The 16,037-nt window shown below is 41.0% G+C and overlaps 1 protein-coding gene across 2 annotated transcripts in view; it reads left to right on the forward strand.

Annotated features, from left to right (window-relative positions):
- ELAVL4 (ELAV like RNA binding protein 4) overlaps positions 1 to 7,611 on the forward strand; it is an 87,745-nt gene extending 80,134 nt beyond the window's left edge. Inside the window, exons 6-7 of one of the 2 annotated variants that reach the window (XM_090269429.1) lie at positions 1,622 to 1,660; positions 4,634 to 7,611. In XM_090269429.1, coding sequence (XP_090125555.1) covers positions 1,622 to 1,660; positions 4,634 to 5,003 — 409 coding nt within the window. In that variant the 3' untranslated portion in view covers positions 5,004 to 7,611. The remainder of the gene's footprint in view (positions 1 to 1,621; positions 1,661 to 4,633) is intronic. The other variant, XM_090269430.1, reaches the window with a different exon arrangement.
- The last annotated feature ends 8,426 nt before the right edge of the window (positions 7,612 to 16,037 follow it).

Raw genomic sequence — 16,037 nt, forward strand, 5'->3', positions numbered from 1 at the left:
TCCTCTCACCTTGCTGCCTGGGTACAGGGCTGGGCGAGGGTCAGGGAAACCCATGGTCCTGAAGGATGGGGCAAGGATTAAAACCGCCACCCCCAGGAATCACTGTGCACAACTCCCTCCCCCAAGCCTCAGCTTTCTCTCGCATAAAATGAGAGCATTGGATCAGGTGCTCATTCCAGGCCCCTTTCCAACTTACCACCGTGACTGTGGTTAAACTTCAGATTTTTTTTTTTTTTTTTTTTTTTAGTTGAAACAAAATGCCTGCATTTCACCAAATAAAAAGATTCTGTTTCAACAAGAGTTAGTCACAGGTGTGACAGATTCAGCATCTTAGACTTAAAGCTAAGGCAGTGGCTTTAATAAAGTCAAAGAAAAGTGTAGGTCAGGAGGCAGATCCTTGCCAGAGAGGGTGAGGTGGCTTGTCCTCCTCTTTCTTCTGCAGGTAACTGATGGGTTAGGTGCACAGGGCTACTCTCTTCTGCATTAACTTTACTCTGATTGTTAAGTCAGCAGTCTCTGGGAAACAAGGAGGAGGATTTTGTCCAAGCCTTATTAGCTTCCTTTAGGGACCCACCCCCTGGAAGCTCCTGCTGTACTGGGGTACTTCCTTTCTCCGGGGACATTTCTGAAAGGCAGGTTCCTCTCCATGAAGGCAGTACGAGCTTGAACAGCCTCTGTTGTGCAAGTGATAAGAATATTCTTCACCTGCTCATTGTAATTCTAAATGCTTATGTCCCAACTCCCTGTTAATGAACGGCTTTCTCTCCTTTGCAAACATCACATGGGAAGAGAGTCAGCCCTCCCATCTAGCCACAGTGAGAAGAAAAATTGGCCTCTGCAGTGCCCTCCCATGCCCTGCGAATCTGAAATGGTTAATGATTTCGTGAAGAGTCCAAGTCATCTAATTTTTATTTTGTGTGAGAGCACATGCAGTATTTATGTAAAAAGGCTTTCCAGCAGGCTTCTAATGGTGGAAACTATGGTTACTACTGCCCCATGGTGTGAATAGCTTGTCCCCAAAAGGTACTGAGCATGAGGGAGATAATAACATAATAGCAGTTCACTGGGAAGTGCTTTCAGGTTGTAAATAGTAAGCTAAGTTTTAAAAATCTTAACCCCAAAACTCCCCCTACCCCCAAAAAATATGTGTAATAAGAAGATTTAATGTAGCTAGAATAAGAGAGTAAGAGAAAAGATCCATTCTATATGCATTGTCTGTGCGGGTGTATTTTTAATATGAAACAGAGATCTTTATCCACAAGTTCAATTAAAGCAAGATGTGAACAACTTAAGGAACCTCCTCTTTTTAACAATTTCACACACACCGTAAAATAAAATACACACAAATGTTCTGAGAGGGGAGGGGAGGGGGATTAATTCAGACCTTGAAAGTCAGGGAGATTCATTAGACACTTGCTTTAAACTCTGACATTGACCTGAACATGATTTACTTGTAATAGGAGGCAGGAAAGGGGGGATCTACTGGTGGATAGTCTCCTAAGCATTGGGGCAAGTTGTTGAGCTTTTCTTCTTTGAAAATGGAGCATTCTTATTAATAGTTCCATTGAGCGATCTTGCCATCTGTGAGGCATTAACCCAGAGACCCTCCTTCTCTTTGCAGGCTGGACAATTTGCTTAATATGGCCTATGGCGTAAAGAGGTAATTAAAACTCCACAGATTGCCAGATGTCCGTGTTGGCACAGGCTGGGGCTAGATTTTTTTTTTTTTTAATTCACTAACTTTACTTTTTTAAAAAAAAAAATTCTTCCTTTTTCTTCCACCAGCATGTCAAATTCTTAATTTTAATTTCAGACTTCAGTTGGTTTTGTTTCTTTTAGGGCACACAAAGTCTGTTTGTGTGTTTCACTTTTTCTTTTATTTGCAGGTGGGCTTCTCCTACGGTTCAGGTGCCACAGCTACCAAGCCCTTGATGGTCTGGTCCTCCGAGCAGCCTCCCTTGGGGGGTGGCTCCGGCTCTGCCAGCTGATTTGGGAAACTCGCAGGGCCACTGTTTTGCATTAGCAATGCCAAGACTCAGTTAAGAGGGCAAATTCCAGCAAATCAAAATGAGAACATTTTGCTAATCATGGTTGACAATCTTATGATTGTCAGTGGAAAAATTAGATTTGGGCCTACCAGCTCCTGGCCAAAGCATGAATAAATGCGTGGATGACCTTCTGCCCTCCATCCCCAACCCCTCAGTGTGCATTCAGGGCACAACCAGAAAATGAAGTGTATCTGTGTGCACCTCAACCAGGGTTTGTTTTTGTTGTTGTTGTTCCAGGTTTTAACGGTTATTATAAATCCTCCCTTGATGATCTATGTATGCGTGCTTTAAATTTGCTGTTTCATTCACTTAAAGCTTGTGTGTGAGGTTGGGGGCTCAGATAGAGTCACAGCTGTTGGGGCTCCCTGGATGCAGTCACAAGGCTGCTCCAGACCTAGTCTGAAAGCCAAATCTCAGGAAGTTGGGCATATTATGTCTCTGTGTCCATGAGATTCCCAAATGTGCTTTTGATAAGCTCCATTGAGCTACTAGGGACATGGCACCTTCATCATCCTGCTCAGTAGAGCTGCACACTTTAATTCCCCTTCCTCCAGTCAAGGAAAGGAGATGTGCTCTCTAATAGTTCGCATCACGCCCCCTGTACGAGGCAGTTCTCTCACCACTTGGCCACGCACGGTAAGTGCCCCGACCATAGAAACAGGCACACAGTGGAGTGTAACTTGACGGCAGACTTGGCTATCAGTGTGCCAGTCTTTCAAATCTCAATCCCGGTACCAGGGAGTGAATGATCTCCGTGTGTCTAGCACATGGCTTCCCTGTCCCCACACATTTTACAGCTCTCCCAGCTCTGTTTCCTGCCTTTGCTCTCCTCTAACTTTAGTGAAGTAGTAGCAAACGTTATAAAAAGAGAGAGATGCTTACACACAGAGGAGGCCAGGGAAGACCCAGAAGCAGCATGCATGACTGCCACCTCCCCCACTTCCCCACCCATAGGGAACATCACTAATTGAAAAGAGCATTCATTCTCATTTTTCTATTAAATGGACCCAGAAACCTTCTTACCAAAGTGCTCCAGGTAGCCATAACCAACTGGAGTTGAAACCTCTTTGCTGACCCTGACTTTGGCCTTATCATAAATACTAACTATTCTCTACCTATAAACTTGAATGAAGTCAGTTTATTCAGTTCAAGGAGAAACAGTTGAGAAGACAGTCTTCAGAAATAATGCAAATAACAACTAGACATGGATTTGCCCTTTGAAGAATCTGTATGATGATGTTTTTGGTTTCATCCAGTTATTTATTTTAAAACAAGAGGGAAGATTAACTTAGTGAATAATACCAAAAATAATGCCTATTGAGTTGTTGTGTTTAACATATCTTCATCAGCCATTTGCTTGTCAAAATTCTAGATGTAGGACTTCTCTTTCATAGGACTTTTAAATCTCCAAGAATATTTGCTTAATTTTCAAATAGTCCTAGATGACACTTTACCCTAGCTCTTCCCCAGTTTTTGCTTCCTCACCTTCTCCTACCTACACTTAAAAAAAAAAAAAAGAAAAGCAAGACAATAGTCTGTATGCAAGGTCAAAATCCCTGTATAAGTTTGATATAAAACTAAGTATTAACATGTGTTTTTCTGCTGTATGCACTAGCAGCCTATTTGTTTCATTTGATGCATCCATCATGAATCACACATGGATATATTATATCAGACAGTGAATAGAATATGAAGGGTTGTTTTTCTTTTCAAAATTAAATGAAAACTGAGAAGAGTTCTAAGCCAAATACAAAAGTAGTTGTAATAGGGTAAATAACAATTTTCTGCTTTTTTTAATGTACAGTAATTCAAGATACATAAATGCACAAACCCCTTGAAATCTCACTTTTGTGACACTTGGAAATGAATCCCAGATAATACAGCATCAAAGAGTGATATATCTTTATGGTTATTGCTCATTTGAGGGGAGAGGGATTCCTCTGAATAAATCCTAAATGAAATATGAGCCACCCTCCTGCTTAATAACAAAACATGTCTGTTCATTCTCCATATCTTCATCCTCTATAATATCAAGAGATCTTTGACAACCATAGGTCAAGGGACTGCAAAGATGGTAGACTTGAGCGCTTCTAGAGCCGTCCCCTAATCTGCCTTAATAAATAAATAAAATTTCCCAAGCATTGACATCCACCAACGTTATTCACTTATTCAAGTGAAAAACACTTATTGAGTTTTCTACATGTCACTTTGTCTGTGAGATTCCCATACATACTCCACTGAATAAATGAGTAGAGCAACGGAATGGAGTTGAGCCCCTTCCCCAAGAGCTCACTGTCCTCTGTGGGGAGGGAGAATATGGGGCAGGGTGGGATACCCTATGAATATCTTCTGTGATAGAACTATGATAGACCCTTGGGAGTTCCTTGTGGTTTTTAGGAATTAACCTAGGCCTTTCTCTTGGTATACACATGCCTTAGCCAATCTAGCCATTCCCATCAGAGGAAATGCCACAGACATTAGTTTTTGTATTTTAGTTTGTAAACCCTGAAGACTCTCCTGCAAACACTCACTCAGCCCTCTGCCCCGTGTCTGTGTCTGTACATCTCTGTGTTATCCTTGGTCAGACTGATGTCTGGACCAGTCCCCCCTTCTGCTTGTCCCCCCAGGTTCTCCCCAATCACCATTGACGGGATGACAAGCCTTGTGGGAATGAACATTCCTGGTCACACAGGAACAGGCTGGTGCATCTTTGTCTACAACTTATCCCCTGATTCCGATGAAAGTGTCCTCTGGCAGCTCTTCGGCCCCTTTGGCGCAGTAAACAACGTCAAGGTCATCCGCGACTTCAACACCAATAAGTGCAAGGGATTCGGCTTTGTCACCATGACCAACTATGACGAGGCCGCCATGGCCATTGCCAGCCTCAACGGGTACCGCCTGGGAGACCGAGTGTTGCAAGTTTCCTTTAAAACCAACAAAACCCACAAGTCCTGAATTTCCCATCCTTAATTACTTAAAAATATATATAAATATATATGAACAAAACACATGCGTGCACACACACATACACACACACACACACAAAAGAGAGAGAAACAAACCTTTCAAGGCTTATATTAAACCATGGACTTTATAAGCCAGTGTTGCCTAAGTATTAAAACATTGGATTATCCTGAGGTGTACCAGGAAAGGATTTTATAATGCTTAGAAAAAAAAAGAAAAAAACAAAAAAATACCTTTGATGCATTGAATGTTCTTTCATAGCTGTCGTTGTTGAATATAATATACATAGATAGCGATGTGCAGGGATTTTTACCCAGCCAGCTAACTTTACTACCTTCCTTGAAGGTGGGTCTTTTTAAGATGACCATTCGCTCATTTGAAGAAGAAAAACAAAAAACAAAAAAAATAAAAATAAAACAATTTTTACAAAGTAATGGGATTCAAAGAAAGAAAAAAAGATTTTTCTTTTTTGTCAAAGTGTTGATCCAATCCGATTGGTAAAAAAATAAAAATAAAAAAACCCACACAAATTAAAGAGGAATAATAAAAATTGCAAAAATAAAAAAAACTTTTGCAAATTTTTTTATTTTTCCTTTTTTCTTTTATATCATGTGAACTAAAACAGTCTTCTGTTAGGGGACGGGGGCGAGGGGGATACCTGATGACATTAACAATTTAATAACATTAACATTGTTGCCAAAGAGGTGGTCTCTTTGCTGAAAATGGGTTTCAAGAAAAATCTATTTTTATAAAATATAAAGAATTTTTACAAGAGAATCTGGATTTGAGAAAAAAATATTTTGACTGGCTAATTTAGGGGAAATTGACAACTTTGTCGCGTTCATACTGCACTGGTAACTTTTTAGAGATCAAGATGTGTGTTTTAAACTGGATTCGTAGACTGTTTTTTGAAGGATGGGCTATAAACAGATGATCTTCATATCTTTTCATAGCATGTAATAATAATAAAAAATTATTAATTACTAGGGGAAAGGAGTGTTCGTTCTACCCAGGGTACCACAGTTCCCCACAGTCAAAACCCAAAAGCAAGGAGATGAGTTGAAAGACAGTTTTTCTTTAAGTCATCAGTATGGGATGTCAGCAGAACAAAAATTTAAAAGATTAATTTTCCTTTTGATCTAAAACTTCCTTAGTTTGAGCAGTAGGTGCTACGAAATTATTTACATATCTTAGTATCATAGTTAAATGTAATGTGTTTAGGAGAGGAAAACAAAAGATACATTTGCTTTTGAGTCATTAAAGAATTCTCAAATTCACTTTGTAGCCCATGCTGATAGAATTGGGCTGTGTTGGTACATTTGAAACACTGTTTATGTTGCTTGAAACACTTATTTATTTATTCGCTGATGTGATGATGCCTATGGCCGAGATCAAATATAGCTAGATTGGCTAGACTACTTATTCGTTTACTTAAACTATGGGAAGAAGCATATTATTGTGTCATTCTGTTGTGTGTGTATGTGTATATATAATATAAATATATATATATATATATATAAAGTTATTTTTCTTTGGGTTAATTTATTATAAGTTGTAACACTTGGCTAGTTTTGTTTGTAATGTCTTAAAATGTTTTCTTATGATATTTAAGTGACAGTTAAAGAGGTATCAAGGTAACTTGTGTAGAATTATTGTTTGATATATTGTCTTGTTTGTTGTGAATATTTTTTCTTACTGCACAGTAGAAAAATAAAACCAGCTGGGTTTTTATTTTAATGTAATTCAGATTGGGGAAAACAAAACAGAGCTAAGGGAACAAAATGACTGAGGGAGCTTCTCCCATGTCCAGTGCACTGATCATTTTAGTATGTTTGTGCTTTGTACGGTTATATATTTAAAACAAAAACAAAACAAACAAAAAAAAAAAAAGACAAGGGTTCATGCTCTTCCCTGGGTAATAGAAACAGTTACTCGCTATGCATAATCTAGTTGATAGTTAAATTTGCTATTGCTTTTGTCTTGTTATATAAAATCTTTTCAATACAAGTTTAGTCTTAATGGTAATAAAACGTTATGGTTATTTATAACTTGTGCTTATTTTGTGCGTTTTTTTCCATGCTGAACCCACTAAGTGCATGTAGACAGACTGTTGTTTTCACACTGAAGAGGCAAACTTGGTAGTGGTAGTCGTAGTGTAGACAGGTAATGAAAACCAAGGCTGCATCATAGACTCCTCCTTTAATTTTTTTTTTGTTTGTTTTCTTTTCCTCTTTTTGATTTTGAAAAAAAAACGGATTTCAGTTCAGAGAATACTCGTTCAACATTCAGGGAAACCTTTTTACATCATCTGCTGTGAATGAACGCAGTTTGCTGGCAAAGTTTTGATGCATTTGCTAAGTAAGCATTAGTGGGAAAGGCATGCCAAAATCTCTTCTCTATAATGTGTTCACACTTGGGGGAAAAAAAAGGAAAAAAAATCTTAGGACCAGGCAGTTGTATACTTTAGTTATAATGAATGACTTCATGTTAATCTTGCTAGTTTAGATGATTTCTGAGGGAAAGTATTGTAACTGTTTTTTTCCATAATCTTGTTGTGTTTGAATTATTTGTACTTTATCTGTCCAGACAATAAATGAAAGTGTGTAGAATGGATTTGAGCTTCCCAGATTTTTAAATGTGTTTATTCAACTTTTTTTCCTGTAGCATCTTCAGATTTCCCCAATATTTTTATCATTGAACAAACAAAAAGGGTAAAGTAAAATTCTGTTTTACTAAATTGCAAAAGTCAACTCAGTATTCAAAAGTCATTGCCCTAGTTCCATGCCTCTAGAAGTGTGATCTCTTAACCAGCAATATCAGCATCATCAGGGAGTTATTAAATGCAGACTCTCAGGCCAAATGCAAATCTATATTTAACCAGAATCCCAGGTGAAACACTCGTACTTTCAAGTGTGAGGAACGCTGCCCCGGTTGATAACAAGCTGGCACATTTGGCATTATGTTTGGCATTATGATACATTAGTGCCTGTTAGTTATTGATAGGCGTACCTGTGACAAGTTCAGGCTGAAGGGAGTCACCATTTGCAGAGCATCGATTATGTGTCTTGACGGCTGTGTGGTGGCCTCTGCATTCTCTCCCTTTCTGGGAGAAGTAGAAAGTGCTGTCCTCATTTCACAGATGACAATACTGAGGCTCGATGAGATTCAGGAATTTGAAATAGCCAGCAAGTTTCCAGCTGGGATTTGAGTCCGAGGCTGCTTCTCCTGCACAGCCCCTCAGCGTGAGATGCAGAGCTTGAGCAATGTGAAGGAAACAGACCGTTTGTGCTGGAAGCGACAGCTAAACAAGAAAGGTCTTTTTATTCTAGCACTCGTTTTTGCTTAGAAGCAGCATATATTTGACTTTCTTACATTTGAATAGAAACCCTAACCAAGGACTTATCCATACAGTGAAAAAAGAGCATGATTTAAACTCAACCTAAGGAGGAAGAGCTGCCTAAGGTATCATGAAGTTGTATTGAAATATGACCTGAACTTTTCAGATGAGCTTTTCAGTGATTTCCTGATACAATCACTCATTGATGATCTATGGCCTGTCTTTCACTTTCATTTGCTCACTAATTGAAAATTCATAATCCCCCATAAAACATCACCATCCATAAACTGACAGAAATGCCCCCAAAGAGGCAGATGAAGGAATAGTCAAATTCTCTCCCACTTTTCACTAGCCTCATTATTATTATTATTATTATTATTATTATTATCATATAAAATTACCTCAATGGTTGGCCTAATTAAATTCAGGGCGAAGAATGGTATTTGATTAACCAAGCTAAATATTAAAACTCTGTCAGCCTGAACTTTACATAGTTGAACTTGAAGATTTTTGTTTTGGTTTTATCTTAAAGACAAGCCCCTATATTTCTGAAGAAAACTGGGCATTCAAACTAATAGTTGCCCGAGGAATAACAGAACTTTCACAAACATGTGTATAGGGTCTAAAAATATTGCTGCCAAGCCTATGATAGTTTTTTATCATCATCACCCCTGCTCCTTAAAGGTGTCATTTTAGTGCACTTAAGTGAATGGATACACTATTTCAGAATATCGGAAGTTGGTGGAATCTTACCAGTTCGATGCCTCAGCCTCCAACAGAAAAGCTGTACATATTTAAATAGGTCTTTAAAATATCCATAGAAGGACATTCTACTTACACTCTTTTGGCAACATTTCCCAATACCAGCACAACGGGGCTGCCTGACATCTAATAAAACGTTCATCTTGCTGCGAGCATAAGCCTGTTACCTTAAATCTCCACGCAAATATTGTGCAGTTTCTGCAGGTGTTTGTTGGAAAGGGCTAATAAATCACAAGAATGCAGGGATTATTAAATTTCTTTTAGGTCCTCAGTATATCATATTGTGCTTGGATGAAAAATTGCATGCCAGAGAAGGATGAAAGCATTTACTTAGTGTGATTTCTGTCAAGGTGATAGGAAGGGAAGAGTGCAAAAAACATGCTTCTGTCTGTACCATCCCACATCACCACCACCAGCATCACGACTCCTCGTGTCTATCACCAAAGATCAAACATTGACCAAATGATGTGTACAGCCAGAAATTTTTACCAGCTCAGGTCCTGTTTAAATCTCTCTCATCAACATTAATCATTACTTTTTCACTTGTGAATAAAACATTTAAACACCAAAGAACATGCGTGGTTTAAAAGTACATTTGTGAGTTTAAAGGTACATCTGAAACTCACAAAGTCTGGTGAAGCCCCTACTTAGTAGGGGGGTCTGGCTACCCTGACCTTGTCAAAATTGGGCACTTAATCACCTTTTGCCAGGGATGATTCGGGAAACTTCTGGTTCTCGTCATTGTTTGCCCACACTTCCCGTAGATACTATCCCTGTGTTCCTGAACAGAGACACCCATGCGAACACAGAGAGGCAAGCATCTGTACAATTAACTAGAAAATGGGGTCTTTTGCTTTCACCTGCAAATTTGAAAATCATACCTGACAAGACAGTATGAACAGCAAGTGTGTTTTCTAAACAGAAAAGTCATTAAAATCTTAATTTGAGGCCATCCTTCTGGATCCATTCCACAGCCTTAACAAGATCTCAAAGAACACAGCTGTATAATATCCTTACACCCTTCACTGCCTTTGTTCTACCTGGAAAAGAGAATAATAAAAGGAAATTATGCTTTATTTCTGTGAGCTAAAATCAAGTTTTAATATTGTCCATATTAAGTAATAAGATAATTTCTCATGGTAGAGTATTTATGTAAGAATCCTATTTCTCTCTTTGCAAATCACTTACAAAAGTGTCTGTTAACAGGAGAGAATGAGGCATAATCGGCACTTAAGATTAAAATAGACCTGAGAACATAAAAGTGTTTCTTCAATTAAAGGAATAAGCAGTTCTCCAGTCTCATCTTTTTGTTTCTGCAGCAGATTGGAAACAGGCTCAAAATCACCCAACCCCAGGTTAATTGCCAGAAGGCTTCCCTAGGCAAGTCTAGCTTAATCTATCCTCGGTTCAAATGCAAAGTGGACTCACATGCCTTCCAGGATGCCATGTAATTATTTTAAACAGTTTTCAGCAAAGTTCATGAGGTTTAAGGAATTGTTTCTAGAGAGAGCACTAGCATTTACTAAGTCTCTCAGATATGCTAGGCACTTGTACCTGCATTTAGTCCTTCTGCAAACTCAGTGAGGGGTATCATCCTTCTTTTGCACTGAGCAAAAAGAGAGTCATTTGGTATCTTGCACAAATAACTAGATGGTGAAAACCTACTTTAAACACAGGTCTATCTGACACCGAAGCCCCTACCCCTTGTTATACCACCCTGGCTATAAGCCAATTCTGTCATACTTAGAACTAAAACAATTTCCAAGCGGTTCTCACCTCAATTAAAAGTGAAGACAGGTCCTGTTATGTAAGGAACTAGGGAAGTTACATTAACACACGGTGTCTGGGGCTAACCCCTCCACAAATCTTGAATGAAAGAAACAGATCCATGACATTGGTTTATAGGCAAATTGAGAAAGAAAAACTAAGAGTGATAGTTTTTAAACACTGTTGCTCATCAGTATTTGAAAATAAAATTATTTGGCAGATTTATTTCAACCCCTGAAAGTCAACAAGCTAGAAAGGAGTTGAGGAGAGGACTTGAGGATAAGATTGAAAAGCCAGCCGGGCTGCCCTTGGAGTTGGCCCCATGGGTCTCCCTGAGAGATGAAGGCCTTGCGTGAAGCAGGATCACCTTGAGCTCCTTTCTCTGTGTTGCCCCTGAGTCCTCAGAACAATCCCATTTTACATCTGACGAGAACAGGTTCAGAGAAGTTAGGTATCTTGCCCAGAGTTGCACAGTATGTAGCAGAATTGGAATTGACTCCCATGCCATCTGGCTCTAATTCAGTGTCTTTTCACTACACCACACCAATAGCCTTTCAATGCCATACCACCATTTTCCAGACACCCACCTACCTGTGAGGTAAGGTAGGGAGGGGCTGGGGGAACCAGCCTAAGCCTTGTCTACCCCAGAATCCTTTCTCTGAACATCTGCTATATGCCAGGCACTGAGCTAAGAACACGATGATGAATAAACACATTCAGCCTTTTTTTCCCTTTCCACCTATTTCCTGTGTGGTGCTTTGCAGTTGGTTATGATAGGAAACAAACAAACAAAAACCAGGAACGGAAAGGCAGAGTTTTGTTATAAAGACAAAACCTACGAAACAGTTAAGCCATGCCAGGTAGTTTCTGTGCTAGAGGGAGAATTACAGGAAATTTTGAAAGTCTGCGGGGAGCAAAAGGAGTATCTGGGGCCCAGAAAGCAAAGAGAATGGCCTGCTAGGAATGGGATAAGCCCCAGGCAAATTATTTACTGTCTCTAAGATTCCTGATCAGAGAAGGAAGGATTAGAAACAAAAATACATCAACTTCCTAGCACTGGATGAAGAGTAGTAGGAATTAAACAGTAGCCAGAAAGAGTTCCTGGGGGGTAAAGGTGTAGGTGGGCCCCTCTGGATGTAAAGAACATCTCAGTTAAGGAAGGGAGGCAATAGACCCTTACGTGGGGGAATAAGCTCTCGGAAATCTCACTTGGCCTTGGGAAGCTGGGACTGATTTTAAAATACAATAGCTCCAGCCCCTCCCCCACCCAGCAGAGCCTCTGATTGCCCCAAAGCAATCAGAGACCCTATTGGTCCCTCCTCTGGTACTCAGCCACTACAGTGACTCAAGCCATCCGCCCTTCTTCCTGTGACTCCCCGGTGATGCTCCCTTTATCAACAGCCCAACTCTCCCTGAACAAACAGTTCAAATTCCAGAGAGAAAGACCATGCTGGCCCTGGCTGGCCAGCTTTTACAGGCTGCTAGCACCATGAACTCTCCTTCACACAGACCAACCTGGCTCAAATACTGAAGCAAAGGCCTGAGTCCCGTACTATAAACATGGCCTGCTGGGAAAGAATGGCTTGGGGGCATTGCCCCAACGAGGAGCTTGGGGCAGGGAAGGCAGCTGGAACCGCCTGGGCAGTACAATGGCGAGCGGCTAGGCAAGGAAGAGTTGAGGCAGGCCTTCCTGCGGTGACGAAGGGACGGAGGCAGGTGTTAAGGAGGTCAGGTAGGCTTTGGTGGGAGGACAGCAGAGGAATAACAGAAAAAGGGTTAGACACTCAAATTGAGGCAGGAGACTTCTTTAGGAAAATAGGGTACCAGAAAGGTATCTGCCCTGCAAGAGCTCAAAGGGAAGCAGAGTATTGAAAGGAAAGATCAAAACTTGAGGATGTTTGAGGAACACAGAAAAGAGCAGTCACTTCTAACTTCGGTGGGATGGGGTGAAGTTGGAGTGCAACAAGAAAGACATCCTAGAGATGTTTAGGAATCAGCTGTATCTTGAAAAATGAATCAGACTCAGACAGGCAGGCACTAGGTCAAGGTCAGGAGCATCACGCTAGGAATGGGGAAAGTGACACAGGACCAGGAGTCAGAATGCTCAGTGTTTCGTTGTTGTTGTTGTTGTTGTTTAGATTTACCAGAGGGACCTGGTCAGAGTGGGCTAAGAAGAGCATTACATGATGCTCACAACTGGTGCTCCTTATCTTAGAGCCCGTTTGCTAGCCCAGCCCTCCATGCTAGCTCCCTCCTCTCTCACAGTGATGTTTTCTCTCAGGAGCCCCTTGTCTTCATGGTCATCTGGCTTCCAGTGCTCCCTATCCCCATGACTCCAACGCCCATTTGGCCTGCTTATTTATGTTGTTTATATATGTCTGAACCTCAGATATGAACAACCCAAGTTCTTACTTGTAGGGTCTATACCTGGGGATGTAAGCTAGACACCAGGAAGGCATGGAATGTATATAGAATTCTGAGTCTCCTGCCACAGAACAAATGATGGAATTCTCCAGACCTCAGATTCCTCATTTGTAAATGCAGGAGCAGGACCACCGGATCTTAGCTTCATCAGTCTGACTCCAGAAGGAACCCCAGGGGCAAGTATGAGGCCCCAGAATACATTAGAACCAGTCTAGGAGCTGGGGGAGGGGGAGATATGAGGGGAACAGGAAGTTTTCAATCAGGTGCTGAGCTTTCACTGCCAAAAAGTTTCCCACAAACAAACCCACCCCAGCAAAGGAAGCTACTGTCGGCTGGCACACAGCAGAAAAGAAGGCGGGCACGAGGCCTCATTAATCTGGCAACTGTGGGATCAGTTGCAGATACCCCCAACCCACCCACTTCTCACCATCTGCTGCTGCTGCTACTGAGCCAAAGGCATGAGGCTCTGGTGGGAGTCCAGCCTGAAGCCAGCAGAAGGACCTGGACCCTAGACTGTGGGGCAGCCTTGCGGCCGGCCTCAAACCCCAACTGTGTCTCCCAACCCCTATCCCCACCCTCAACGCAATGCTGCAACCCTCCATGAAGCTCTGCTTTGGAAACAACTGATGGAGAAAACCAGAGCCCTGAACAAATATTAAGCAAATAAATAACTAAATCGCATTGCTTGGGAGCCCACATGTGTGCCAGGCACATACCTTATCTTATTTACTCCCCCAGCCCTTACTAAGACTCTCTCCAAAACTAATCTGTCATAATTCTTTTTTCTAAACATTAGCTTTTTTAAAAAACATTCTATTTATTTTTTAGAGAGAGGAGAAGGGAGGGAGAAAGAGAGGGAGAGAAACATCCATGTGTGGTTGCCTCTCATGTGCCCCCATACTGAGGACCTGGCCCACAACGCAGGCCTGTGTCCTGACTGGGAATCGAATCAACAACTGTTTGGTTCACAGGCTGGCACTCAGTCCACTAAACCACACCAGTCAGGGCTAATTCTTGATAATTTCAATATGCACACAGATGATTCTTCCAATATCCTGGCTTCTCAGCTCCTCAACCTCTGCCTCTCCTACCTCCCTCCCTGCTCATACTTTAGACATTAATACCTTAATTTCAATTTCAAACATCCCTTTGTCAAGGCCACCTGCCTATCTATCCCACTCAGTCCTTTAGTACCCATACTCAAAATAACCCTTCAACCCCCTGGGACCGTCAACTCACTTTTTACTGTCCCTTCCTCCCCACAACCGCTACATGTCTTTACTTCCCTTTCTATCCAGCTTGAGTTCCATGCTTACACATCTAATCCTGCCCTTGCACACATTCTCATTTTCTTTATTCTTCCCTCATTTTGCTGTACTTTTAACTCCACCAAAGCTCTCCATCTACTCTGTGCCTGCACTGTCATGGCTGAGCATGCAGGAGAAAAATATACGTTAAGACTAACCAGGCTCCCTTTCAATTAGTGACCACCAGCCTCATGTGGGTCCCCAAACTGCCTGAAGGTCACACTGTATTTCTCTAGTTCATTCTCTCTCCTATGCCATTTTCTTGCATTCTTCTTTAAATCTCCAATAACTCTTCCCCTATCTTCATTCTCAAGCAAAGACGCTGTTTCCTATTCCTGCCTTTCTTGCCATTTGTCAGTTTCTTCCTTAACTCTTTGACCTCTAAATGTTAGAGTGTCTCCTTGGACCTTTTCTCTAAGTATGATCACTCACCTCTAGTTGTGTCTTTTAATATAATTAGTGCTTGGATGACTCCCAGATCAGCCCAGATCTCTGCCCTGAACTCTGGAGACATATATACTGTCACTGAGTGGACATCTCCACCTGACTGTCTAGAGGACATCTCCAACGTGATATAAAAAAACTATTCCTTTTACCCTCTCATACACCCAAACTGCCCTCTTCCCCATTTCAGCAAATGGCCGCACCATGCTTCCAGGCTCCCAAGCCCAAACCCTTGCAGTGACACTTAACTCCATTTACTTTCTTCTAACCCAGAACATCTCCCCATTGTTCAGAGATTTGTATCTGTTTTGTTCACTATTATAACCTCAGCTCCTGAAAGAATGGCCCTTAGTAGGTGTTCAATAAATATGTATTAAATAAATGAATCATTAAATTAATTTCTATTCATTTAATAAATAAAATAGAGTTGACCCTTAAACATTGGTTTGAATTATATGGGTCCACTAATATACAGATTTTTTTTCAATATATTAGAGTCAGACATCCATATCCCTGGGCTTCATATCCATGGATTCAACCAACTACAGATTAAAAATAAGAACACTATTTTTAATTCATGGTTGGGAACTGTGCATGCGGGGGCACGGAGTGGGGGGAGGCTACTGTCTGCATTGTTCTACACCATTTTATATAAGGGACTTGAGCATCTTTAGGTTTTAGTATCTGCAGGGATCCTGGAACCATTCTCCCATGGAAACTGGGGGAATGGAGTTAAGTTATGGGGCAGCCAAAAGTTATAGTGGATTTTCAATGCATGGGAGTATCCCCACATTGTAGCTATAATTACAGATTGTGCTAAGGGCTGCGAAGGAAGGTGCTATGGAAGAAATAATAGAAGGGTTCTCTTTAGACAGAGTAGCAATCTTTTCCCTGAGGAAATAACTTTGAAATAAGACCTGAAGGAGGAGAAGGAGTCATTGTAGAATAACCAGACAAAGAATTTTACTGCAAAGGCCTGGAGAT

Source organism: Furipterus horrens, unplaced genomic scaffold (genome assembly GCF_987537825.1).
Source record: "Furipterus horrens unplaced genomic scaffold, mFurHor1.1.pri manual_scaffold_3, whole genome shotgun sequence".
In the NCBI taxonomy this organism is placed as follows: domain Eukaryota; kingdom Metazoa; phylum Chordata; class Mammalia; order Chiroptera; family Furipteridae; genus Furipterus; species Furipterus horrens.